This window comes from Blennius ocellaris (genome assembly GCF_963422515.1).
Source record: "Blennius ocellaris genome assembly, chromosome: 6".
NCBI lineage: Eukaryota > Metazoa > Chordata > Actinopteri > Blenniiformes > Blenniidae > Blennius > Blennius ocellaris.
Window position 1 is genome coordinate 23399513 of NC_137655.1, and position 27440 is coordinate 23426952.

General features: G+C 42.2%; 1 protein-coding gene across 1 annotated transcript in view; it reads right to left on the reverse strand.

Moving 5' to 3' along the window:
* The window catches only part of LOC308131193 (phospholipid-transporting ATPase IH-like), a 30572-nt gene extending 22446 nt beyond the window's left edge, over positions 1-8126 (reverse strand). The window contains 6 exon segments of the mRNA XM_080497821.1: positions 2986-3084; positions 3090-3092; positions 3841-3921; positions 5293-5382; positions 5635-5757; positions 6879-8126. Coding sequence (XP_080353947.1) covers positions 2986-3084; positions 3090-3092; positions 3841-3921; positions 5293-5382; positions 5635-5757; positions 6879-7040 — 558 coding nt within the window. The 5' untranslated portion in view covers positions 7041-8126.
* Positions 8127-27440: the final 19314 nt, after the last annotated feature.

Consider the following 27440-nt stretch of genomic DNA (forward strand, 5'->3'; position numbering starts at 1 on the left):
CATAACGGATTATACGAGCAGAGCAGCTTAAACTCTGATAAATCCCATCTCCACGGTGACCATACAGATGACACACGCGCTCTGATTTTGCATGATTAATGTATTCATCATTATTCCTGCTCCCAATTCACACTCTAATCCTCGTGCGTTTGATCTATGGTCGGGAGAAACCCTGGTGCAGGAAACACTGGTAGACACAGTGAGAGGGAGAGCGGAGGAAGAGGAGAGGAAGAGGAGAGGAAGAGAGACCTTCACTGACAAAATCAAACAGAACAGGACAGACTGAGACGCCTTTAAGTGTGTGAAAGTCAAACGATCTCAACCGATGAAACACAAACCGAAGTGCTCTGTAACCTTTAAGACTCGGCAGCTGTATTGAACGTATATTGCGAGCGGACCCTCGACATCCCACACAGCCACAGCAGCCGACACAGCAGAAATTTAGCATACGAACACCTGCCGACGCCCCGCAGTAATACACTGTACTGTATCTACACATCTCCAGCGGATGTGATGAGCCAGACGCTCACATTATGCTGCGTGACACTGTTTTCGTTCACACTCTACTGATGCAGGAGCCATTTCTGCAGAGCGGATAGTCAGCAAAGTAATGCTGGTTCGTGTTTTATCTCAGAAATCTTGACATCCACCCCTGCAGCTGTTGCCAGGGCTGGTACTAGTGTAAATAAGAGCCAGGTAAACAGCGAATAAAAGAGGAGCAAGCTCAAACAAAGCGAAAGGAAAGTGGAAAATGGAGCTTTTGTTTCAAATACAAACATCTTTTTGACATCACCTTAATTTGAAAACATCCTCATTTTATCATGGCGTTTTAATTTATTTTATTTTATCTGACCTCATTTTAATCTATTCATTTGTCTTTTCAGATTTTTAAAGGATCTATTATCTTGTTTTTACACCACATTTCAATATTTTATTTTGTTTAGCCGCTGTCCTCGGTCTAATCTCTTTCTGTCATTTAAATGATCAATCTCAGTTTATCTTCAGCGTCACTTTTCTTTTAATGGCGTGTGAATGTGCGTGTGAAAGGGTGAATGTGATGAATCACGTAAAGCGCTTGGCGAAATGGCGCTATACAAGTGAAGTCCATTTACTATTTAAACCCCCTTTTCTTGTATCTTTCATTCAAACCTTCATACAAGGATTAACAATGACAATAAACCAGGTGAGCTCCTGGTTTATTATCAGTCAATTCTTGTATGAATCCCTTTTAAATTGCTAAAATATTTTCTCTTGTCGTATTGATGCAAACAGTGTTTGCCCCCTGTTTTTTAAACTGAATAATCATTTAGAAAGTTTAGATTCACGGCACATTCTTAATTTCAGGTTTTTAGACAGTTCTGAAAATCAGCAAGGACCAGAAGTTTAAAAGTTGACAAGCTAAACCACTCAAATGATTAAAAAAGATCTTAATTCAACTTGGCATTTACTTTTGAAAGCAACAAAGGCCATAAACAGATCAAAACCAGTAATATTACTCTCTTGCGAACAAGCAACAGTCGGAGCTCGATTTAGATCTCCCACTTTAGCCAGATTTACTCTGCTGAGTGCGTTTTGAAAATGAAGGTCCCCGGAATCAGTCCAGTCATAAACAGCACGTGAGCAGAACACAAGGCGGCACGCACGCGTCCGGCTCATCTGTCAAAAAGGAAGAAGTGTATTCGATTTCAGCGCAGGATTCCTCTGGTTTCAACACAGACGGTTAAAGGGAAAGCTGCAGTTTCACCTCAGATACTAAGGAGACGAAAGGTTTTAAAAGACGATTCTTGATAAAAAAAACAAAAAACATCAATGCTTAATATACTATTACACCCACCTAAATTTGGAAAAATTAGGAATCTTTTATTCTTGCGTCTATTGGGTCATTTTCACTTCCAAATTTTTTTTAATAAAAAGCACCCAGAAGTATGTGCACATCAACTCCTCCTGCACTCTGATCCCTTCAGAGTAATCACTGATTCTATAGTGAATAAAATGCACATGAACCTTCACGTTGTCTCGGCTGCACTCATAAAAGCATGGGCTTCATTTCTCAGGCTCTGTACTATTCAAAACATCTTAAAATCACGATCAAATCTGGAACACACCTCTTTTCCCCTCACGATTTGTTCTGTGCCATTTTGTAACCTTTGTAATGTTGAGAGTACATATCATTGTTCTTCCATTGTAATTCATTTTAAATTGTGGCTGAAAGGAAATGTAATGAGTCTAAAGTGCAACAACGACAATTTAGAGAAACTATTTCAAATCAAATATATGCTTTTGGAATGTGGGAGGGAACCAGGAAACACACAATCGCAATCTGTGTATTTACTTCAGTATTCATCTGTAAATAAACCTATTTTCACCTATTTATGTTTAATGAAAAATTCTGAATATCCTTTGGGATCAATAAAGATTTTTTTTTAATACAGAAATCTATCTCGAGTTTGACCCCCATTAGAAATACATAAATGTTATATTATCAGATATTTTCAGTTTTCAGGTCAACTGTGTGGAATGTCTTCACCTCTGATCAAAAGCAGCACTTGATTCACTTTGAACTGGACATCAAAACAAGAAATAGATCAGAAATGAATGGCAGCCACCGGGAGGATCAGCTCTTGAAGGGTTGACTTGTAAGAAAAAAAAAAAAAAAAGACAAAGAGAAGCAAACCGAGCCTCGCTGACAAACAGTGATCTGCTGTTGCATCAGGGTGACATAAGAGAGCATCAGGCGATGATGACAGAATATCCTAACTTGTGAAATACATCAATCCCGTTCAGCCCGCGGGGATTCTCGTGTGCTGCAGCAAGGGACCATCTACTACACATTCAGTGCAATTAAGTAGTGGGGAAAAACAAGAGTGGGAGAGACGGGAAGCTGCAGAGCGGGAGGGGAGAGGGGGAAAAGTGAGCTATGCAGCAGTACGGCAGCGGTGCTTTGTGGCCTCAGGTGCTTTTGCTGTGATAATGAGCCATTCTCACCCGTAGCTTGTGACTCTGCGTCCTCACCACCTTCCCCTGCTGCACCACGTCCACCGGACACTCGTTTATGGAGCAGTCAGCTTTGTGTCTGAGCCAGTCTCATAGCCCTGAGAGAGAAATAGACAACAAGGCAGTGAGGGAGAAACGAGAGAAATCGAATGTGTTTATTAGTATGAGCAGAGGAAGAGGGGGGGAAATAGATTTTTTTGTGCAGAGAGAATTGGGGCCATGAGATGAAAAGAGAGAAGAGAGAGAGAGAGAGAGAGAGAGAGAGAGAGAGAGAGAGAAGAGAGAGAGAGAGAGAGAGAGAGAGAGAGAGAGAGAGAGAGACACCGAGAGAGAGAGAGAGACAGAGAGGTGAAGTCATCCACTGTAATTAATTAGCATTGTGCTCTCTGAGCTTAGTGACCTGTTTCCTGGATTTCTCGCCAATCTGTCATGTTTTAGATTTATGTCCCAGTAAAGGCTCGGGCCTCCTGAGCCCGAACGGCTCTATCTATCACCGATAGCACCCCATCCCTCAGCGGCGGGACACAGGAGAGAGGATGCATCTCCCAGGGGCATGGGATCCTCAGCTCCAGTGATTAACAGAGGAGACCATTCATTATCATATTTCTCACATCACCAGACATATTCAATGGCAGTCCTTTCACTTGGGAGGAATGTGTATATACAAATAATAGGGCAGCCGATTGGTGGGGAGTGTGTGTGTGTTTGTTTGCGTGTGTATTCGAGGCTGGGAGCCACGGTGTTTATGTGTGTGTGTGTGTGTGTGTGTGTTGTGTGTGTGTGTGTGAGGAGGATAGTTGTGGGTATTATTTCCCGGGAATGCAAGCAAGTTTGTGTGTGTCCTACCTGTTTTATTGCGGTGACAGTGATAACGAAGAAGAGGGGTAGGCCGCTGGTGACTGGGCTGGTGGGGGTGTCAATGATAAGCTGCAGGGGAGAGAAACAGTGAGAGGAAGATGTAGAAATACGGGGGGGGGGGGGGGGGAGAGGAGAAAGGAAAGGATGCCATTGGCAAATACTGCGACGCTGAGCGTGGAAGTGCAACAGGAAAACAGTTTTAAATAGAAGTGTCAGCATCACTGCAGAAGCATGTTGATTCCCAATTTTTTTTTCGATTATTGCAAAAAGCTTTACACGCACAGAGAAATGACGGCAAGAAAAGCAACACAGCAAAGTTATAGTTTAGAGAGAGAAATGACAGTAGAGCTGGTTGTTCTGTCCTGGTGGGCGGATGCAGTATTTCACACACTGCTGTTAAAAAAAAAAAAAAAAAAAAACAACACACCCAGACTGGAGCAGTTACTTTCTGCTCTATTGAAACTTTAACTGATCTTCAGAAAGTCCCACTTTCACACAATTTGTGAAGACCTAATTTCAGCTTGGAAGCTATAAAAATGTGTGTGGTACTCGCACTGTGGGAAGATATAACCGCCAGCTGTAAGCAGTGGGTCCGTGACACGGGTGAGCGCCAGCAGATTACCGATAATAAATTAGTTTTGCCACAGCGAGCTGCGTCGCTGCACATAGGAAGCAGCTGGCCATTTCAGTTAGACCTCAATACAACAACATGAACAAATATTTACATCTGATAGATGGAAATGACTACAGCAAGAAACTTTGAATCTTTACTGAAATGTTCAAAACATATTGTTTTAAAGTGCCAATTTGAATGTGTTTCTATGTTCTTGTATCACAAATAGAATCCTGTAATCGTTCTGACCCGTGGAAGGGTTCAAGCATATTTAGACAATTCTGTTTTCTATGAGGATTTTCAACAAGTACGACGTGGACGATAAGCTCATGACACAACTACCAGGATACTTTGCCCTTGATGAATCAGTATTCGCTGCTCAATTTCATGCTTTTTCATTCGTGTAATGTTACTTCCACCAAGATATCATCAAGAATTCCATTGTTCATTTATATCAACAACTTTTATTTTAAGCGCAAAAAAAACAAACATAAACAGAAATCAAGCCAATACGATTTTTCTAAAAAGTCACACCTACTAAAGTTACTTATTATAAACGTATGTAGCAGAAAATATTTACATTCAAATGGATGAGCCACATTATCTTACACACTTCTGAAATGTCTACAAACAATGTCACTCACCACATTTGTTTTTTGATTTTAAATCAGTTCAGATTATCTTCATTATTTTAAATGTCTGATAAATAGATGTTTACACTTTTGATTTATGAAACAATCTTACCAATGCTTCACTTAAATCATCAAACCATAGACAGACAGGAGGAAAAACAACAACAGATTTTAATTGGGGAAAAAAAATCTCACCTGAACCAAAAATATGACCAAAAAGTAGAAGTTAGCGATCCTTCTGAACTGCTCGAACAGGTTCTTGGGAACAAAGTTCCAGAAGGTGTACTGTGGGGCAAAGTGACAGCAAATTACTATGAAGACATATAAACACAGGAAGGGGGAGGGAGAAAAACAAAACAATGGCACATGGTAACAGTCTGTGATAAACAGCTGGACAAATAGAAGAAAAGTGAAAGGTGTCATCCTTAAAAACGTTACGTCGAGAGAGATGACATGGTTGTCTGAGTGTGGAACCAAAGCAGCAGTGCGATGACAAACAGTGGCGCGGCGCCGGCTCACGGGCTGCAGCTCGCTCACCTTGGAAGAGACAATGCGGTTGTCGGGATAACGCTGAGGGATGTAGGCCTCAGCTCCCGGCGGGGGTTCTTTATGCCCGATATACACCGTCCGACTGTCCACCCAGTTCTCCTCCCCCACACACTGACGAAGAAAGAGATGATATACAGAGATATAAATAGCAATACAGGAACAGAGGGAGAGAGAGAGAGAAAGAAAATGAGCCCGAATCACAGTTTGGCTGCGTTCGCTTAAATCCTGACCTGCTTCTATGTACTGTGTTGGTTTTATCCGCGCCACACTGATTAGAACCAGTAAAGACGAAACTTTTAGCCTCTTGAATTGAATTAAACTGACTGAAGAATGCTCACCGTTACTCCACCCTGAAGCTGACGTAGGAAACACCAGGCGCAGTTTACATGACAGTGTTTTTGAAAACGGCTGAGACAAAGTGGAAATTATTGAAGAACGCTCCGACTCCCGTCTCCATGTAAACGGGGGGAAAACGCAACTTTTTGAAAACACTGCTGTTGGTCATGCGCACCACGGCTGGGCAATCCCCCCCCCCCCAAAAAAAAAAGTATGATATTTTTCATTAAAAAATTGTAGTTTCAACTCGATTTACAATTTTTTTTCTCAATGCACTTAAAATGACTGCAGTCATCAGATATATTTTCAAAAGTGTAACTTTATTGCTGTGATTGTCATCAGAGTTAAAATGCATATAAACAATCCCATAATAAAATGTAAATGTTATTCAACCAAATCAAGCTTTAAGTCAGGTCGAATCAAAAGTGCAACAGCAACTAGAGAAACCCACAAGGAAGGGTAGAACGGAATGCAAAAATCTTTTTTAAGCTACAAATTCGATGACTCGATTATAAATAGGTTTTTTTTTGCCCAGCCCTAACCACGGCTGTAGTAAACAGTTCTTCTGCACATGCTCGCGGTAGAGGGACAACAACAACAATGGCGGTCACCCATATTAGCAGTCCAACTTACAAATGCACTCCCATTTACACACACGTTTTATTCTCTGTGTGTGGATTCATTACAAAAAAAACACACAAACTCTGAAACAATGCGTTTTCCTTTGAGATGTCGCGTAAGCGAGGCCCTCATCGCCAAAATAGCAAACGGTTTTCCCCATTTATCCGACTCAAACGCAGAATATGGATTCAAGCTTTCCAACATTCAACCTTTTCTTTGGAGTTTTCAATACAGTTCTGAACAATTACATGCACATTTACAAAAACATTCCTCACGAGTGCAGTAAAACTCCTCTGGATTGCGGTTTGACGCATTGATTCTGGTCGGGATCGAGAAAAGCTGTCAAGAAACACACAAGACGGCGTCACATGACGAGTGATCCCTCTGAACAAACAAGTTTGCAGATGAGACGGCGCCCGGCTGAAGGATGAGTGCATGTTTGCTGATGTGTGTAGGAGAGATCTGCTCTGAGTCACACTGGCGCGAATTTGTCATTTGTCTTTTCACTCCTTCCTCTCTGCAGCTCAGCTCCGTCCGTCCATCACTTCAAAGTCTAAAACAACAGTTCACCTGCCGGTCTCAACGAACCGACCATCGATTCCCGTGTTTTGCCTCTAAATATTAAACACTGGTTCTCGTGCACGCAAATCCCGACTGTCTTTCAAAGTGAGAGGTTTAACGCGGCACATGTTTTCCCAAGGCGTTCCTCCGTTGGACACTGTAGCGGCAAAGAGAGCAGAAAACAAGAGTCAAGAGGCCGTGGCATTCAGCTGTTGGTTTCCGTCTGGCTTCCTGCATGGCTCCTCATGCTTCGGCCTGACTGGCCAGCGTGAGCGCAGCCTTTGGCAAAGCTGCCGGCCTGACGCAGGTCAAAGCAAGAAGCGTTGACCAGCAGCAGAAAAGTTTTGGGACGAGCACTCCAGTGGAAGCAGCGCTTTCACCGCTTTATACGTCCTCGACGTGTTTTTTTTGGCAGCAATGCAGCTCATTATTGCCAATGACAAAAAAAAGTTTGAATATGTTTTGCGTTCGGTCGGCGGGGGCAGGATTATCCCGCTATATCTCGCTTCAATATTTGTTTGTCGTGACCTCCATCTGCAACTCCGGGGGGGGAAGTTTGGGCTTGGGATCACAGGGAGACGTCAGTGTCGACCGGCAATGGTGGAAAAAGCTCCAAGTCACGGCTCGAAACTTGTCCCCCGCTGATCAACAGGCGCTTGGCACCGAGCTAAAAATAGCCGGAGAGCCAAGAGTGTCGACCGACTTGAGACCCCTCCAAAACATTGTGGGGGCAAAATGACCCAGAGAGATACGGGCGAAATGGAAAAAGAGGGAGCGATGGATGAAATAAACTCATTATGATGGACAAATACATGGAAAATAATGTACTTTTCAAGAAAACAAAGTTTGTTAGGGTCGATAGCAAAGATATAAATCCTCATTGCTGACATGAAGAAAAAGCCCAAGTCACCAAACGAAAGGGTGAAAACACCTGCAGTGTCGCACAGGGAGGCACGGCGTCATGTTCACTCATCTCAAAGCAGAACTGCCAGTGGAAGGTCAACAAATGCCTCCTCAGGACCCATCCCATCCTTCAAACGTGACTTAAATGATCCTGGCTAACATTACAGAAAGCTAAAAATACCCCAGTTACATCCCACCAGTCAGTTCAGGACCTTTAAGAGTTATCTGTACCAGTAGCAGTGACAATACAATTCTTGTTGTCATCATTTCTGATAGTGACTCTGATGAATTGAGCCATTTCACATATTAAAATGACCAAGAAGAGCTTTTGGTTGATGGGTTTTTCACTAGTGTCACTTTAATTTTACACATGTATATACATTTTATATTGTTGTTTTTACCTTTTCTCCTGTACAGCACTTTGTGATTTTATCTGTGAAAAGCGCTTTATAAATACAGTTTACTTACTTACTTACTTTACTAATGTCTCAATGTTAATGAAGACAACTGGACATACAAAGGCTCGACACCCAGGACTGTTTTATAGCAGAAAAGACTGGTGTGTTAACCTTAAATATCTAAGCTTACAATCAAACTGGACTACAGGAGTAAAAACACACACAATGACAAACAATAATATCAACTCAGATAGACACAAATCCCAACAAAGAAGAGGAAATATTTCCATTCAGAACGACGACACATTCATCCATTTTCACTGCTGGAGCCTCCGTATCGTCCATTTTTAAAGTACATTAATAAGTACATCATCCTATACAATTAAAAATAGCAGCTCAGAGCTATATTTTACAGTGTTCAATGGAGTGTTTAACTGAATCCTTGATCTCAATGGACCAGTAATGTCATTGTATAATAACCTATTAATATCGAAATCTCCAGATTTTATGTTTGTAGTGAGAAAGAAATTACAGAAAAAAACAACTGGAAATTTCACATTCAATACTTTTTTTTAACCAAATCTATAATAAAGAATTATTTTCTTTCTCTTTTTTTTTTTTACCCTTTTGACGTGGAGCTGTAGTGCGTTCACAAAACGACACGTCTTTCCAGTCCCACCGCTCCGTGTACGTCCACTTTCAAACCCAATAACTGGGAATATAGTCTGACTTTGGTAATGTTAACTTCACAGAAATCAGAGTTTTCAAACGTCCTTTTCTATAAAAGAAAACCTGCTATAGTTATATAGGAAATATATTCCAAGGACCATGTTTAAAACAATCAACTAAAAATTGTACAGTTTAGGACTGTTTGCTAATTGTTTACATTTTGTTTTAGACTAATCTGAAGTCCGATAATAATTTAGTTGACAGAGAAATCACTCGCCAAGAATATTCCGAGCTCATGTCATATCTACTACTTTCCACTTGTCTGAGGTTTTCCCCCCTTAAATAAACGGTTCTTTGGTTCCATTATTCATCTGGCTGTACTTCTATGCTGTTGTCTCCTTTTGTTCCCGCCGTCTCCTGGCAGCGAGCGTCACACGATGACAGTGCGGCAGTGAGAGAGGGATGGAGGAAGATGCAGGGAGATTGCATTGTGGTTTCGCGGTTATCTCATCATTAATCCTCACTGATCCGTATCAACCCTCGGCGAGCAGTTCGCTCGTCGCTCTCACTGCTCCATCGGACAAAGTGGCTCTCTGGTTGGTTGTGGGACACGGAGGCTTTGTCTTTATTAACAGTGATAGAGTCCCCCGCACATAGAGGGCTGCTCTTACATCACCATCAATCACGGACAACGAAGAGATGGATTTGATAACAGCAGAACATCCTGCCACAGCAACTTCTCCGTCCACGTTCCTGGCCCCGGGGTGGATGACTCGGAACTCTGGACCCAAACCAAGGCCCCGTTTACACCACCACGTGAAGTGAAAACGCTCCACTTTTGCTGGGTTATGGGCATCCCGTTTACACAACGGAGCTCTGAGCCACTGAAAATGCAACTTTTTAAGGCACTTTTTACAGGGAAAGCCCAAAAAAATTCAACAGAAGCACAAGCGAAAGAAAAACTCCCCTTTTAATAAGAAGAAATCTTTACTGAACCAGGTTCCGGGTGGCAACTTTCTGCTAATCCAGTCGGGGTTAGAAAAGGACAGGACGGACGGACAAGACAGAACAATAACGACGTTTGCCTCCAGAGCGTCATGACTCCATATTCCGCTGGAACTTGGTCGTTTTATCGTTGAGTCACCAGCGATAACAATACAACTTGCTCTGTGTTAACGTTTATGGCGTATTGTTCGCTGCACGCGTGTGGTTTCATTGTAAAAACGAACAAAAGCACCCACTAGTGACTCAGTATGAGAGCAATATCGTTTTCAGCATTTCTGCTGTTTCCGGGTAAACTGACATCGCTTTCAAAACATTGCCTGATCTGAAACGAATAAATGCAAAATCGGTGCTCTGTCGCATAAATGGGGCCTGAAGCATTTATTTCCCATTTGTATCATTTAAAGTGTATTTTCAAAGTTGCCTACTTTGCAAGATACGATTCCATAACCTATAAAGGGTTAAAAGGCCATTGGAAACAGTTGCAATACTGGCATTGTGTGTTAATGCGCCCCGTCGTCTGCAGAGGCTTTGCTCCACCGGGCTTAATAGCATTATGGATGTGTCCATTCTCATTGTGGGAAAGCGACCAGAGCCATGATCCATCCATGCCACTGCCATGATGGAGTTTGTGCTTGCCAGAGGTGTAATAGGACATACACCATTAACTGGCCTGATTAAACGGCCGTGTCGTCTACTTCCCCCCCCCACTGTCCTGCCGCGCTGCCGAGGCCCCGTGCATGTCGAGCAGGGATCGCTCATTAACCCGCAGATCAAATTCTTCTGACTGAGCTGCACCTTAATGAAGTCCTCATGTTACGGCAGGATGTATAAACATGCAAACACAATTACACAACAGCCCTATGCGGCATTTCAAAGAGTTGGCCAAACCCAGAGCTGTTGAAGGCAAGAGTGCAGGAGAAGCTGCAGACGGTGTTTACCCTCTTATGACTAAATAGACCGGCTTTATTTACACTTCATGTTTGCAGAATTGTCGCGTTAAATGCATGTTGTGAGTGCTTGTGCCTCTTTTTCCCCAAGATAGCTCCAACTTTCAATATCCAGCAGTCATTCGATATTAGTGTGTGTTGAGTGTATGTCACACACGTGTGATGCTCTTGAATCTGGTCTGTAATTGAATGATGTCTGGCAGAGGTCCATCGGCACAACGAGAACATGTTTTCTGTACTCTTGAAAATATAAATGCTCGTCCTGTCAGCAGTAAAATGACTGTGACAGCAGTAAAAGGCTTAAAGTCAGTAAAGCGAAAAACTTTTGTTACAGCACAGACTTCAAGTAGTAAATGTTTATGGTTTCATATCCAACTGAACAATTTCAATAAGTTAATAGCTCTCGAATTTTCTCGACGTGCATCTAATTATAATGAATACTTTGGCCACACAAATGTTGCAAGAGCATCACATAAAATAACGGTGATATTTGTGTCGTGCTGCACAACATTTGCTCAATAAAGTTGTAAACTTCTAATGCTTGTGACGGTCTGATTCTTGACCAAATAAACACAGATTCTCTCAAGGTTTGCCATCAGACATTATAGCTGCTGGATCATTTTGCAGAAGAAGGTTGTTGTTCAAGTTTAAAGTTGGAGCGACTAGTTTGCAGGCCCCCGTGGCTCATTACAAGTCTCAGCAAATGTTTCAAGTTATTTTGGGAAGTCCTTCGTAAAATGATTTGTCACGGCTCGCTGATGAGTAAGGGCGTACACTTTATGTAACACAGGTTGTCATGGAAGTATTTATAAAACCAATACAACAGCACTGAAGCCTCAATGAAGCAAAATGGAAGAACTTTGCAAATTTCTTCAAACATTTGTCGGATTTAAAACGAAATGACTTTGTTTGCAGTTCAATATTTTTGTTACTAAATGTATGTCGCGTCATTTTTCAGGCCATACCAACATTGCTTATCCACAATATTCAAATCAAAGCAGCTCAGCTGCTGAGCACAAACGTCAGCGTGAACTCAAGGTGCTCAAAGCAATCCAATCACTTCCAATCTGCCAATTTTGACGTGGGGTTGATCGCAGGTAAAAGGAGCCGTGACACCTTGATCCGCTAAAATGGAAGGAGCTCATTGGACGAAATACCTCATAGCAACAGGGCAAGAAGCAACTAACAATAGGTCTGCAAGTTCAATATGTAAAAGTAGCAGGAACACGTGCAGGCTTGGTTCGTATGCACAGTGCAGATCGAACGTGTTGGATTTTCTCCTCAACGTGATGCTGTGAAACTGGATTTGACGAGAGATTACGAGGCTTTGAGGACATTTTTAAATGTTGCAGTTTGCAGTCTTTATCCTCTTGATCGTATTGATGCCATTATCTCTTTCAAACAGGGCTTCCAAGACTGCTCTCTGTGGGAAATCCTTTTTTTTGGAACAAAGTAAAAGGAGAGAACAAACATCAAAAGCCACGGTGGATGCAAAACTGATGAAATAAGGAAAAGAAAGATAGCTGGTAGAGAGGGCGAGAGCCATTAGCTGCTGTAATTAATTAGTTGAGGATAATACGGGAGGCAAAAGGCCTGACATGCAAACAGAAAACAGATTCAAAAGTGCTTCCATGTGATATTTTTTAAAACAAATAGTGATTATAAACCTGTAAAGTCTGTCTGAGGCGCTTCGTGACATCAGCCACCAGGCGCCTGGTGACGTAAATATCTCCACACATCCGACAAAATCAAAGGATGGATAAGAGAAGATTACTTTAAAATGACAACATTTGTATTTCGTTGTTGTCCCGGCTTCTTCTCCCACTTGATTCGCCGTGATCCAACAGTTACATAACTCCTTAATCCAGCTGTGCTACTTCTCTCTCCTCCCTCTCATCTCTCCTTTTCCCCCCTCCTGCCACTGTAATCTGCACCCCCCCCCAAAATATGAAATAATAAAAAAAATAAAAAAATAAAAAAAAATTTTTTTTGTCTATTGTTCGCATTGACATGCTTGAAACAGGGTTGAAAGTGTGTCTTATAACGAGCGCTCTTGTCCTTGTGCGGCGCTGTGAGGATCGTAGCCCCGCGCTGTTCTCAGCTCAGCCCAAAACACAAATCCTGTGTTTTTCTCACCTACCGCCGCCACCGTCTCTCCGCCAGGGCCACATCTCCGAGGGGGCCAGCGCGACAGGAATAGACTGCCCTTAACCGTTTGTAGCCGTCTGGACTAATGTGGCAAATAGCAATCTAGCAGGCCGTGTTCTGCCTTTTAACACCGGCCAGGGAATTCCAAGAGCTGTAAAGTTGCTGCGAGCCTGACCGAAGCCACCCGGCGCGACTGGCATCCTCGTGATCGAGGGGAGACGCCAGCAGTGTTTCTCTTCTATCAGACGACTTTGCTAGAATAACAGTCAGACGCACAGGAATAAGACGGACGGTCAGATATGGGCGCAGTGTTTGGTTTGTTTTAGGAACGTTTTGCGGCAACGTGCGTCTGTTTATTTGCCCTGATCGTGATGCCGGGCAGAATCGTGGTTTCTTCAGCCGTCATGAGGCAGTTTATGTGATGGAAATGAGGCCTTTTAACCGCCAACTGCTCAGGTTGCGTCGGGCAGAACATGAAGAGTAAAAACCTCAAACATGCGAGTCACGCGATCCACTGATGCGACCTCCCTGATGTTCTTCCAGTCACAGTAGCTGGACGCTGGCTGTGTCCGGCCTCCTGTTTTTTTTTTTATTTAAGCCCTTTTTGCCTGTTGGATGTCTTTTTTTTTTTTTTTTTTTAATGTGTAGCTCGTGCTTGTTAGCGTAGCTTCCCTCATACTCTTTCTGGTAACCAAGAAAGAAAAAACTGAAGGAGAATGTGACGTTTTTAACCTACGTGGACATTCAGCTTTTAATTACTCAACTCAAAAGGTGAAAAAACACTTAACATGATGCTTTTTAATTAGGATATACATACTATATCGAGCATCATTGGGTCCAATTTAAAACTCAGCAGTCCTAATTTTATTAGTCCCCTCAGAAAAATGTAATTAGTCACCAGTGGGTAAGTAACAGTAAATACTGGGAAAGCATTCACCATATAGATGTCATTTAAGAGGTCGTTATGAAAGATGAACAAGGAAGCTTTGCAAATCTGAGAGACATATTTACGTCCTTACATGGAATCAGGTATTTTTAAGACTGCCACAGTGACACATGGCAGCATCCATCTAGTCCGAACCATGACCTCATGCCAGTCTCAGGCATCACGCCGTCACTATTATTACCCCCAGATAGTGAAAAGGCAGTGAGGGACGTGGAGACAGTATGTGCCTGTAACAAACACACACATATACACACACCCCAGATCCATTGGCAGCACAGCAGATCCTTTTACAAATAAATCTAATACAAATAAATCAATTCTCATCCTGCCATGGCCTGGCCCAGGGCCTCTCCAGCCTATCTCTTTATTATGTGACGTATCGCAGCGTTTGAGAGCTGGGTTGTTATTTTAAACCGGCAGGATGAAAAAAATTAATAAAAGTCAGACTCGGTTTCGCATTCAACAAATTGTCCCATTTAAACTTCATGCACTGAAAAACACTGTGAATTCTCATTGGGGGAAAAAACTACTTATAAGCAGGAAAGAAAATGTAGATTTTATTTTAATTATGTGGAGCTGTGGATACTCGTTGAACATATAAAGGTCCACGAAACATCTGCCTTTTCTCTCAGAAAAAAATACTGTAGAAAGATGAAAACAAAATATATAAAGTGCCTGATTTTAATTGAATCCCTCAGAGAATCTGACATGAACTAAATTAAAAGCACACAAGGCAGAGCTGGTCGGGCCTCATCTCTTGATCTGCCCAGCTGATCACATGCTAATGCCTCCTGTGATGTGATGTTTGTTTTGCAACGCGGCCTCATTACGGGAGTGGCTGTTCAGAATATGGCAGGGTTAATAGAAGGTGATACACAAGTAATAGAGGGCCTGGCATACATCATCCACCCCCCCCCAAATTCCAAACTACTATGTGGATAATTGAATTATTGATTAATCTCTGGTCTGCTTCATAAGGCTGCGGAGCGAGGGTGCAAAAGGAGCGGGGTGAGAAATGACGGGCATGTTCAGTGACCCCGGCCTTCCCATCCACCCCGTCCCCCGCCTCACCGGTGGATCTGATTTCCCCTGATATTAGCCCCTTCTGGAGCATCCATCAAACCCCCTCCACCCTGTCATCCGCCCGCCGCACGCACAAATACACACACACACACACAGACGCACGGATCTGCAGAGAAAAATACAGACTTCAAACGCTCACATTGCCCATTATATTCACAACACCTGAGCTGGTCCCCGGGGGCCAGGTGAAAGGGCCACAGATCGTATATGGCAGATCTGTCAGGACTCCAGAGGTGGCCCCCATCTGATGGACTTCAGTGTTGCTGTCAGAGCGGGCTCCTCTCAAGACGTGTTTTCTCTCGAAATGATCCGCCCACCAGCCAGCTGCTTCCTGTCCTGCTGGATAATCACAGGCTGCTTGACGGCACCAGCCCATTCAAACCAGGCCAACCAGTAATGTGATTACAGCTCAGTCTCACTGTTATTATGTGGACATTTCCTGCTAACAGACAGACCCGATCACTAATTACCGACGGTAAAGGATGCTCACTGACCAGCCCATCGAAGTGCGTTGAGTGTCTAATGAGAAAGACGCCATGCCTCTGCTCTTATAAACCCCTCGACTGACAACCTGCTCACAGGTGGAAATTAAGGGTTTTAGCCCATCCCTCAAAGAAAAAAAAACAGTCACTATCGTGCTGAATTTAAGGCAGAAGTCTCAAAAGTATCCAAGGTTTTCTTTGTAACATGATGAAAATGCAACAATCAAACAATTACTACTAGAAATTACTTAAATCTCAACATAAAACCAATTCTAATGATACTGTAAAGTACAGTGAAATGTAAAAAAAAACCCAAACTTCTCCTATAGCTGTTGCATTATTCACATTTGATCAAACTCGCCCTGACAGCACGACCCTGCTAGTTTTCTCTCTTTCATGGTAGCATCATGATATCTCATTAAGGAATCAGTATAAATTTCCGCTGTGCGATATTAAGTGAACATGCAGTTTGTGATCATGTTGGTTGGTGCAATAAAGCTTTGCAAAGCATTGAGATTTCTAATTTCGCAATACACTGAGCAGCCCTTGTGTAAATGACTGCAAGTGCGACGAGAAAGTCAGTAACAGCAAACAGCAGTTTTACTTTGACAATCAACAGGATACAAGTTAACTTTAAACCATCTCATAACAAAAGACTCTTGTTCCAGAAACATAAACAAAACAGCCTTCAAACACATCCGTCAGCGGCTGTTCATCACCATGGGCAGATATCATGAGAGGACCAGGGGCTCTGTGAAAAGTGACAATGTCCCACCAACTATATCAACTGAACAAACTGCATATAGAAACATTTAAAAAGAGAGTTAACAAAAATAGAGAAAAAAATCTAATCTAATAGTTTGAGTTATTGTACTTTCGATTTTCATGACTTATCAACCAGGAATTAAAACAAACTAAAATATTTCAGTTTATGGGTAGTAAAGTTTCAGAGTCAAAACTTGTTTCGGGTGGAAAATAAATAACTTTTATCATTGTCTTGTTAAGTTTTTGAGAAAGCACCTGGGATAATTAAGAAGAACTAGAAGGTATGCCAATAATGTACATAAAACCATGCAGATTCCAGCACCGTGATCTATTAGAGGACACTCAGGCAGAAGGATATTAGTTAAAGGACCCATATTTCGCCATATTTCATGTTTCACAGTCCATCCTATGCTCATGTGGGATAATAATTTGGGTGATACAGTATATAACACTCAAAACTTGTGAAATTATAGCTATTTCTTGGATTGAGCTGACGTCACCTCTCATGAAACGGGTGGTTCTCAGCTCCTCTGCCTCCCCCGCCCGCACGGAGACTGCGGCCCAGCCCACAGCCCGCCTCCACCCACCCCCTCGGTGACGTAGCCAGCAGCTCACGGGCGTAGTTGTAGTAATGTACTTACAGGTGTCGGCGCCTTGTTAGCGTCTTTTATTGTGGGAATAGCAGCAGGTTTCAATATGAGCTTCTGAGTAAGTCCAGTTTCAAAGTACCGTAGTTCTGGAAGCAGTCTTTGGTGAAGTGTCGCTCGCAAACAAACAGTCCAGCCACATTCGCCGCTGTGCTTCTTCTTTCGGCAAGACAAATAGTGTGGACACATACTTGCACCCGAAAACACATTTTCTCCAAGTGGACATGATGGTGAAAACTGTTATCGACAGCAACAAGAACAGCAGCGTTCAATGTGAAGCGAAGATAGCGCGCAGAGAAGAGGCTGCGTGCGCTCCTTAGCACATTCGTGGGCGTGTCTTGTTTTGGTTTCTCCACATGTCAATCTTCCTGGAGGCGGGGCTTCTCCAGCTCTGTGTCGAGTCAGCAAGGTGGTGCCACGTCATCAAATTGAATCAACGTGTTGAGCTCCCCCACCAGTTAGAACAGAGAAAGATCGCTGTGAACTCAAGCTTGAGGGAATCAATGAAAAAAACACTTTGGGGAAGTATATGAACCCCAAATAGCACTTTTATGATGTTTAAAGCACAGAAAAGTCGATTTAGGATAATATGGGACCTTTAAACATGAAATACCTTTCTTGAGTATTGTGATCGCTGTATATCTGTGATAAGTTCAGGAGCTGATGAGTTGTTGACTTTGCAGTTTTGAGACATTTTTTTCCTTAAGGTTTGATGTAATTTTGAAACATGATTTGTGCATAACCTAGAGCAGAGGGCCTAAATATATGGACATGCAGAGGAAGGCAATATATCCCAATATATTGTGGATCCACAATAACATGGACAGAATGATGCATTTTAAAAGTGTTGTTAGTTATCTGGAACAAGTCTGGCAGCCTCTTGTACCTATGGCCGCACAATGTCAACATAATGCATCACAAAAGACGTATCAGGATAATGTCTCCATGCAGTGTGCATTCATCTTAGTTTCACAAAAAGAATGCATTTAACAAATAACATTTTAAAATGAATTGTCAACCGGTGTTATTTCAAATGTGGTGGCCTCATGGTAGAGGTAAGACGCACATATATCTACTATAAATGTCTAAAAAAACAGGTGCTGGAGGGAACTGCAGGTGGACAAGTGACGGGAAAACAAAACTAATATCAAAACACGAGGCAAGAGAAAGAGCACTGTTATTTGGAAGCACAAATCTCAAAGCACAGACACTAATATCATTGAATAAAGTGTTTGCATTAATCCCCAATTATATCTTAAAATATCTCAAATGGCATGTATAAAGTGTAGCCATTTTTGTTTTACCTTAAGAAAAAAAAAAAACCTTGATTATGCAAAACTGTTATCAGGCTGGGGACAAGAAGTACTACCAAGAGTTTCTGGAACTAAAAAAAGAAGAAATACAAAAACACTACTGCTGCTGCAAAGTGTGATAAGTGCCAGCAAGGCCTCTTGCTTGTGTGAGCCTTAATTTGGATTTATTTCCTCTGCAGACCAAAGCCAATGGACGCCGACAGATAGTTTAGTATGCATGCATGTTGTGTCTCTCTCTCCCTGAAATAGGCCGGCCAAGTTCATTTCTATTCTACACATTCACCAGCCATCACTGCATCTGTAGCCACTGCCACATTCTCCATTCAGCGCCACAAAAACCTTACACAGCCCCCCCGACTGCCCCCGGCCTGCAAAAGAGCAGCTCCAGTGGAGTGCTTATCGCTGCACATGAGCAAAGTATTCATCCTCCTGGCCCTCAACAAAAAAAACACAACCAGTCCTGCAACACGGGGTCAGGAGCAGTGTGTGTGTGTGTGTGTGTGTGTGTGTGTGTGTGTGTGTGTGTGTGTGTGTGTGTGTGTGTGTGTGTGTGTGTGTGTGTGTGTGTGTGTGTGTGTAGTTGTGACAGTGTTGACAGACGTTGGGGGGCCTCACGTATCTGCGGATGATATTCCGGAGGCGGCTGAAATCCATCCTTCCCGTCAGCTCCGGCGGCTCCGAGGCGGACCGAGACGTTCAGCTCTCCCTGAAATCCTCTTCGACGCTACCTGATGCGGATCTGACCGCCGGGATCCATCGCACCTCCGCCGTGTCTGTGAGAGCGAGGGGAGGGCAGGCGGGAGGGCGGGGGATGAAGCAGCGGGCTCCCAGTCACTCGGCTGCTCTGATTTTCACGGCATCCCCGGGAAGAGCCATGCAGCCACCGAGCCGACACAACGAGCCACAAGCTCGGGCTACATCTCAGGGCGAGCCGCGCCGCGCCGCGCCGCCTCGCACCGAGCACAGCTCCCGAGCTCCGCTGGGGGCTCGAGTCCACAACCGGTCCGTGTATTCCTGCAGGAGACGGCGGTCCCCTCGCGCAGGCTGCCCGTGTTCCGCTCTGTGGAAGCCGCGGTGGTCCTCCGTGTGGCCGCGAGACGTCGTCAGATGACCGCGCTGCGCACGCGCACTGGCTGCTCCAAGCATCTCCCGGAGTGGAGCGCCCAGATAAGTTCTCGTGTCTCCTCAGAGCCGCGCATTAATCACCGCTGTCTGCACGTCACCGGACAGCCGCTGGAGCCACTCCACAACCCAATTCTTTTCTTTTTGGAAATCTGGATGACAAGTTGCTTGTTTGCTTCATGACTGGTGGAAGGAAAACCGCCTCCTACATCAGGGGTCTGCAACCTCTACTACGACCAAAAGAGAATTTTGTTTTTGATTTCCCACCAAAACAAATCGAACTGGACGTGCAAAACACGTTTAACCTTCAAAATTAGGCTAATGCAGCTTAAGCACACACAACAACTGTATGTCGTTGCATTGATGAAGTTTGAATTACAATTCAGGATGGTCATCATTTCATTTGCAACTGTTTTTGGACTTGGCTTTAATGGTTGCACCTTTCTCCCCAGCATTTGTAAGATCATGTTGACATTTTAGCTGTTTTAATCAATTTGGTTCCCTCTTAAGCAGTGTTGTATGTGTTACATACCACAGTTTATGTGTGTCACAACAGTATAACTCGTTGCTGTTTGTAGGGAAAAAGCCCGCGCTCCCATGGAATGCTGGGTAATGTGTTCTGTTAATAAAGCCGATGTTCTAAGGTAGTGTTTTTCAACCTTTTTTGAGCCAAGGCACACTTTTTTCTTTGGAAAAATCTCGAGGCACACCACCATCCGACAATGTTAAAATGTGAACCTCTGTAGCCTATATTAACAATATAAAGTCATTCTCATCAATGCGTTATCCACACGAATCAAATAAATACAGAAAAAGTATTTCCCAATTTCTTTTTTTTTTATTTTTACTCACTCAGTGTGAAACCTGGACCTGATGGATGAACACAGAGCTGAGATCTTGGTTAACATTCTTCCTTTTCAAAAACTTCTCCATCACTGTCACTGACACAGTACTTTGACACAAGATGGGAGCAGCCGCAGGAGGTGGAGATTAACGAGACTGACGTCTGTTAAGTTTCATTTCACCAGAAACGTTCTGTGCTGCCATCTCTTGGCGAAGAGTATTGTAGCATCACGGATTGGTAGCTACAGGGCATGGTGGGAGTTCAAGGTTATGTGTTTCCGGAGGTTATCGAGGGTTATTGTTGGGGTTGTTGTGTGTTGATTTGTGCTTGTGTTGTGTTTTTGTTCCTCGGTTCAGATAGTTAATTATTTCGTCGAGTTTGGTTTGGTTTGTTGGATGTTGGTGTGCAACCATGAGTGAGAAATGTGTTGTGTGGAGTGTCATCCTGTTATGAAGTTCCAGTTGTGTTTGAATCTGTTATAATAAAAGCCTCTGTTGTTCAGCTGGCAGAATAGAATTTTGACTCAGATCAATTATTCTGCTAGCCTCAGTATTTATACTAGATTACTCTGCACACTGCTCTCACAGCTGACTTTGAGAGTAAATGTTTGGTTTTTTTTAAATGTGAATTTGGACCTGACTGTATCTCGTGGAGTGGCACAGTGGTTGAAAAACACTGCTTTAATGTATTTCATTCACTGTGATTGGTGTCACCAAATGTCAGGTGTTGAACGGAGGTCGCTGGATTTTTTTAATGTAAATTTGACAGGGGAGAAAAATAAATTTTTTAAATGCAGGAAAGATGGTTAATAGAAATGTCTGAGATGTGAAAACTTGACTGAGTTGAGTGTGGGTTGAGGAATGAGATCTCCCGTGTTATATAATTGTTTGGTGTCACCAATATGAAAGATTCATTTATAGAAGGTTGCGTTGTATCGTGGTAACCTTTATCTAGTCTTTATCAAGTTTTGGTAAAGTTTAAAGGCAGCGTTTTTTAGCTGCACGGATCGCTTAACTCATGTTTATTGAAGCCGCGTTGACTCAGTTTAACTACAGAGCTTCGAAACATTCAGAGCCATGTACGAAAATCGAACAGACGTGCTATGTTGCGCTAGCAATGGAAGGTTTCATCAAAAACCTGACTTCTTCTGGACTAGTTTGAGTAAAAATGTGGGTTTTACACCTTCGTCATTACGCAAGAATGTGGTACGAAAGTATGTTAAAAAAAAGAACTGAATTTCTCTATTGGGGGCAAAAAACTATGTGGCCTGTTCGGGGCTCGAACCTGCAACCTTGGCCTTATTAGCACAACAGGCATTGTTGGGTTGTTTATATTACAAGTTATAGTTAATTATTTCGTCTAGTTTGGTTTGATTTGTTGGATGTTGGTGTGCAACCATGAGTGAGAAATGGGTTGTGTGAAGTGTCATCCTGTTATGAAGTTACGGTTGTGTTCACGTCAAAATAAAAGCCTCCGGTGTTCAGCTGGCAGAATAGCATCTTGACTCAGAGCAATTTTTCTGAGGCACTCGCCACAGTATTTATGATTACTCTGCACACTGCTCTCACAGCTGCCGTGGCACAGTGGTTGATAAACACTGTTCTCAGGCACACAGTCGCGGTCCTCCTGATTCAAACACAATAGTATGCTACCCTCATCTTGTGATTTTAAGATGTTTTTGCATTTTTTCCCATTTTAGTTGTGCCTATTTTCAAACCCGCTTTTAGCAAAGAGATATGAGACTTTTTGAAAAGGACTCTGGTGTGTATATATAATCATAATAAGATACAATGTTTATTTACATATCATTTTGTGAAAGTTTCAGGCAGCCAAGTGGCTCCAAATTCACCACCCTCCCCTCTCCACAACATACAATTCTAAAATAATTTGAAAAAACCTCATAACACACGATATGTGAAATACTGCCTCTTTGTTATTTTCTGTAATCATGAGTTATTTTTCTCGGAGGATAAGCGCATCTTGCACAGTTTCAAACTTTCATTCACTACATTTTCAATGTAAAATAGACATTCAACTCTAATTTTGTCCTTTGCTTTCATGAAGCAATATTCTGTGAAACTCTCCAAGTCCAGTGTTTGTCAAACCTTCCCATTTTCTTACTTAAAATTTTTTTTTTTTTACATCTGTTTCTGTGTGCGGTGACTGAAGCTGTTGCCTTATTTTCTTGGCAGTTTCCGCTTCGTAGTGTTTTTACATAATGCTGACTAATCTATATTTGGGCTGAATCTTTGGATTCACAATAAAGTGCAATTTAGAGTCACCAGTTCACCTAACATGCACGTAAGAAACATGTGTGCAGGGAAAACATACAAACTGTGGCCTGGAACCACTCTGAGGTATTTTTTGTTTGCTGAGAGGCAGCAGTACTCATCACTACACATCAATGCAACCTACAGTAAAAGTATACGCAGAATTGTAATTGAAGTGTAGGTTTTAAATATACAACAGCAATGCAACGTTCTTCAAGCAGATTTTACACTTTTACAAAATTCTTATCTCCAAAATGACCTGCTGTTGGGCCATTATAGAGAAGTAAATACAATAAGAAGCATCTCAGTATGGTATTTAAGTAGCGTGCTTAAATAAATGATTACCCAAGCTACATTTCACCTCTGTGGCCATTGTATTCTTGGCCTGTATCTCTGACGTAATCATTTTTGCACACAGTATATTTAGCCACTCAGTGTATGTGTGTGTGTATATATATATATATGTGAGCAGAGATATATCCCATTTTACAAATGCTAGCAGCTATTTTCCGCATCATGGAAAATAGCAGCACATCATAGGCACGCACACAGACATTCTCCCCTCTTATCACTGCAGTCTTAGAGAAGTTACCGTAACATTTATATAAATCCTAAAACACTTGTAAAACGAATTGTTTTGCTATGCCAGTTCATACCACAATATATTCATGCATGTCTCAGTAAAAACAAGTGAGTGATGGCTTAAAAAAAAAAAAAAATCATGAAATATTGAAGTGATATTCAGAAGCTATGTTTTTTTACTATCTGGTAATAACATTAATATATCAATTGATAATTTAAAAAAATCAATGCAATAGCTGAAAGGAGATTAGGAGCTCAGATGACAACAATCTTCCACAAATGTTTGACTTAATCTATTTAATATTCCAATAAAGAATGAATAATATATGAGGTGGTTTTATGGGGGTGGCACACTTAACTCTCTCTTTGTTCCCAGAATGGAGCTCCACCCTCCTCATATCCCATTGTGTTCATGCTAAGTTTATACAGTCATCTATCTTATATGATTTCTTTGTGGCATAGAGATTTATTCTTAGGGTTAGGGTTATACACTTATATAAATTATCTTTATCTTATCATCTGTGTCTGCCTGTGTTTGTCCTGTGACAGACCAACAATTTGTTCAGTGTCTGCTGGGATCACCCTGCAGCCCTGAGCCGAATCCTGCAATAGAAAATCGATGAACTTAGCTAATATATTATTGTTAATATTGATCGTAATTAAAGACAGTAGTGACAGTGCATTCAATTTTATAAAGTGGAAGCTCTTTTTTCAATCGGCCTTACCTGTCCAAGCTGCTGCACATCAGATATTTTGGTTTGTTGTGACAGTATGACAAGAAAGTCATGAGACAAAAACAGACAATACCAAGTACGATACAATGAACTCCAAAGGCTATTCCACTTTATTTCATGTTGTCTGTAATGTGACTCTCAGCTGTAGGAGATGTAGAAGGACTCATGAGCTTGTAATATTACAACACGCAAAGCAAAAAATAAAGTATCACATAAAAAAAAAAAAAAAGACAAATATAGATACAAATTCACAAATTGGGAGATCAAGAACTGAAGGCAAAGCTCCCTGCCTGCTGTGTAGCAAGTTTTCATTGTTTCATTGTAGCTACATGCCACTGTTAGACCTTTTATCATTAAAAAAAATAGATTAAAATTGAGTACTTTTGTGAATGAGGGAAGCTCTAATATTAACAGCATCTCCATTCAGCCTCTGTCAACAGGGGGGGGGGGGGGTCCTCTGGCAGCAGGGCAGCAGGGCATGATGCCTGCCCCAGACATTTCATTTGTGGAGTTATGGCTTTCAATTAGCACAGACACTATTAATAATGCATAGGGATCCAGCACTTTCCGCTCTGACCTGCTAATGCTTAATGTGGCTGTTTACCTCCCTCAAGACCTCAAGGCATTTACAGTCGAATGATGAGTTTGCCTCAGTGGACAGATTACATGTTCTTTGTTTATGGGCTAAAACAATTATATGCATGTTTTAATGTAATTGTAATGTTGTGGAGAAAGTCCCGGTTGCCCTTTTACAGAGCTTTTCCCAGCATAACAGCATAATAGTCTGTCAGGAGTCAGGATAGCATGAACAGCAGATATATTATCATTATCAGGTCATGTTAACGTACGCTTAAGAGGAGGGAATACATTCTTAACTGATAAAACGATACGTTTATGGGTACAGATTATTTCCTGTATACTCAAAACCAATGATCCCCAGTGCAATGGTATTGTTATCTTTTACCCTCTATCCATTTGCTATCTTTTTTTCCCTTTTTTTTGGAATGTGAAAATCTGCTTTTTCATCTGATTTCCCTCCACTATGAGCACCTGGCCTGGTTTTCCAAATGAACTGGCCCAGAATTTGCTGTTCAATTTGCAACAAACCGTGTCACTACCACTGCTGTTGCTGGGATTATCACATAGTCAACTGACTTCGCCTTGAGAGGAGGAACTGGGTCATTGTTCACTCCTTCCTTCTGTCTTCTGTGTGGGCGAGAGAGAGAGAGAGAGAGAGAGAGAGAGAGAGAGAGAGAGAGAGAGAGAGAGAGAGAGAGAGAGAGAGAGAGAGAGAGAGAGAGAGAGAGAACGCTACAGATGGGACAGTGGGTCACTTTCCTCAGGCTGACATCAGGTCAGCGTGAGCAGAATCTCTCTACTGTACTACATGTAGTCACTGTGTTTACAGACTCCACAAGACACTGTGTCTCAAACATTAGAAAGACATGACACTTTGAACAGAGAAACACTCATGGCTGCAAATAATGTAAGAAAAACAACAACAAAAAACAACCAAAGATACATGTCACATTTGTCTCTCACAGTAAACCTCCATATTTTACTGTTTTTCATGTGTCTTGACCACTCCTGCTGATGCTGCAGGAAAGCACAAGCTTTGCACACATTTTAATGGACATATGGACATATTCCCAATGGCTTCCAGATGAACCAGATTCACTGCATGTCAGCTGTTTTAGTAAGTTAACAAACAAGCAGGTTTGCTGTTAAAATTGCATCACTAAAGTAAATCAACATGGTTAAAAAAATAAATAATTGTTTTTTATTTTATTTTATTTGTAACATATTTAATCTCAGAGCAATCCTTTTTTTTTTTTTTTTATAGAAAAAATAGAAAAGCCCAACATATCCACATGAGCAAGCAGGTGTATTTGCGACTGTGGAAAGGAAAAACTCCCCCAACAGGGAGAAACCTTTGCAGAAACCAGACTCAGAGGTGGCGGCATTCTGCTGACCGGTTGGGGTGAAAGGATAGAGGAGAGGAGAGGAAAGACAGAGAAAGACTGGTGGAAAAAATAAAAAAAAATAAAATAAAAAATACATACAATACCCTTGTTAGTGCTACATACATTTTTCTTTTCTTTTTGATAATACATTAACCACAGTGATCTAAATATTTTCCAACTGCCATGAGATTAAGACCAGCCTGAGCAACAACAGAGCAAAAGACCTAAATAATGATAACAATTCTAACAAAAGCAAAAACAAAAGGACATAAAACAAAAATAAATAAATAAATAAAACAAACAAACAAACACAACAACAACAAACAACAACTTGGTTTTGATAATTAACAGAACAATCTCGTCAGTGAGGAGTGAAAGTGTGTGTGTGTGTGTGTGTGTGTGTGTGTGTGTGTGTGTGTGTGTGTGTGTGTGTGTGTGTGTGTGTGTGTGTGTGTGTGTGTGTGTGTGTGTGTGTGTGTGTGTGTGTGTGTGTGGTTTGTCCTCTGGATGTGAATGGAACTGTTGTGGGGGGGCCCGCAGCAATTGTTTTTTTTTTAAATAAAAAAGCTGCAGCATAGGCTAGTCCAGGGGTGGGCAATCCTGGTCCTTGAGGGCCGTAGCCCTGCACGTTTTAGATGTCTCCTCGCATCAATACAGCTGTCAGCAATTAGTGGCTCCTTGTCAAGCTTTCTGCAGAGCCTCATCATGATAACAGGTGTGTTTGAGCAGGGAAACATCTAAAACGTGCCAGACTGCGGCCCTCGAGGACCAGGATTGCCCACCCCTGGGCTAGTCTCAAGAGATATTAAAATATATTTTTGTAGTTTAGTGCCCACATGGTGTTTATTCGTACATCACACAGTTATCACACACTGTCAACAATCATCATTTTTTAAGGTATATTTTACCTAAACATGGGGTTACAGGCAGCTGCAGTCAATCCCAGCTGAGTCTGTGCGAAAAGTCTATTCATACAGACAGACAAAATACGAAAGCAGAAGAATAAAGTGCAAAGACCACATAGAGAGATCCTTGTCTAAAATTCAAGTATAGCTATTGAGTTTACCGCTGCACCACAGTACAGCAGTCACAAACTGTGTGATCCCACAAAGCTTTGGTCTGTTGTTGCAGCGAGACTCAATCATATGTTGAAGCTGTGATTCTGGAAGCATGCAATAGTACTGTACACTGGTAATACTTGTTGGGCCATCCATGCTCTCCTTCAAGCAGTTCTTCCCCGAGAGAACCGGCTGCAAGGACAATGGGAAGGTAATAAAACAGCATGGGGGGAGGACAACGACCTGAGGGTCGCAAGCCCCAGGTTGGAAAAGCCCTATCATTGGTCGAACCTGACCCGGACACAGCAGGTGTCCGAAATGCAAACCTGGTCAAACCCAGCTCCCAACCAACCAAGCATGAGTGAGGTGGTGGAGGTGTGTGAGACTCTCCAAACT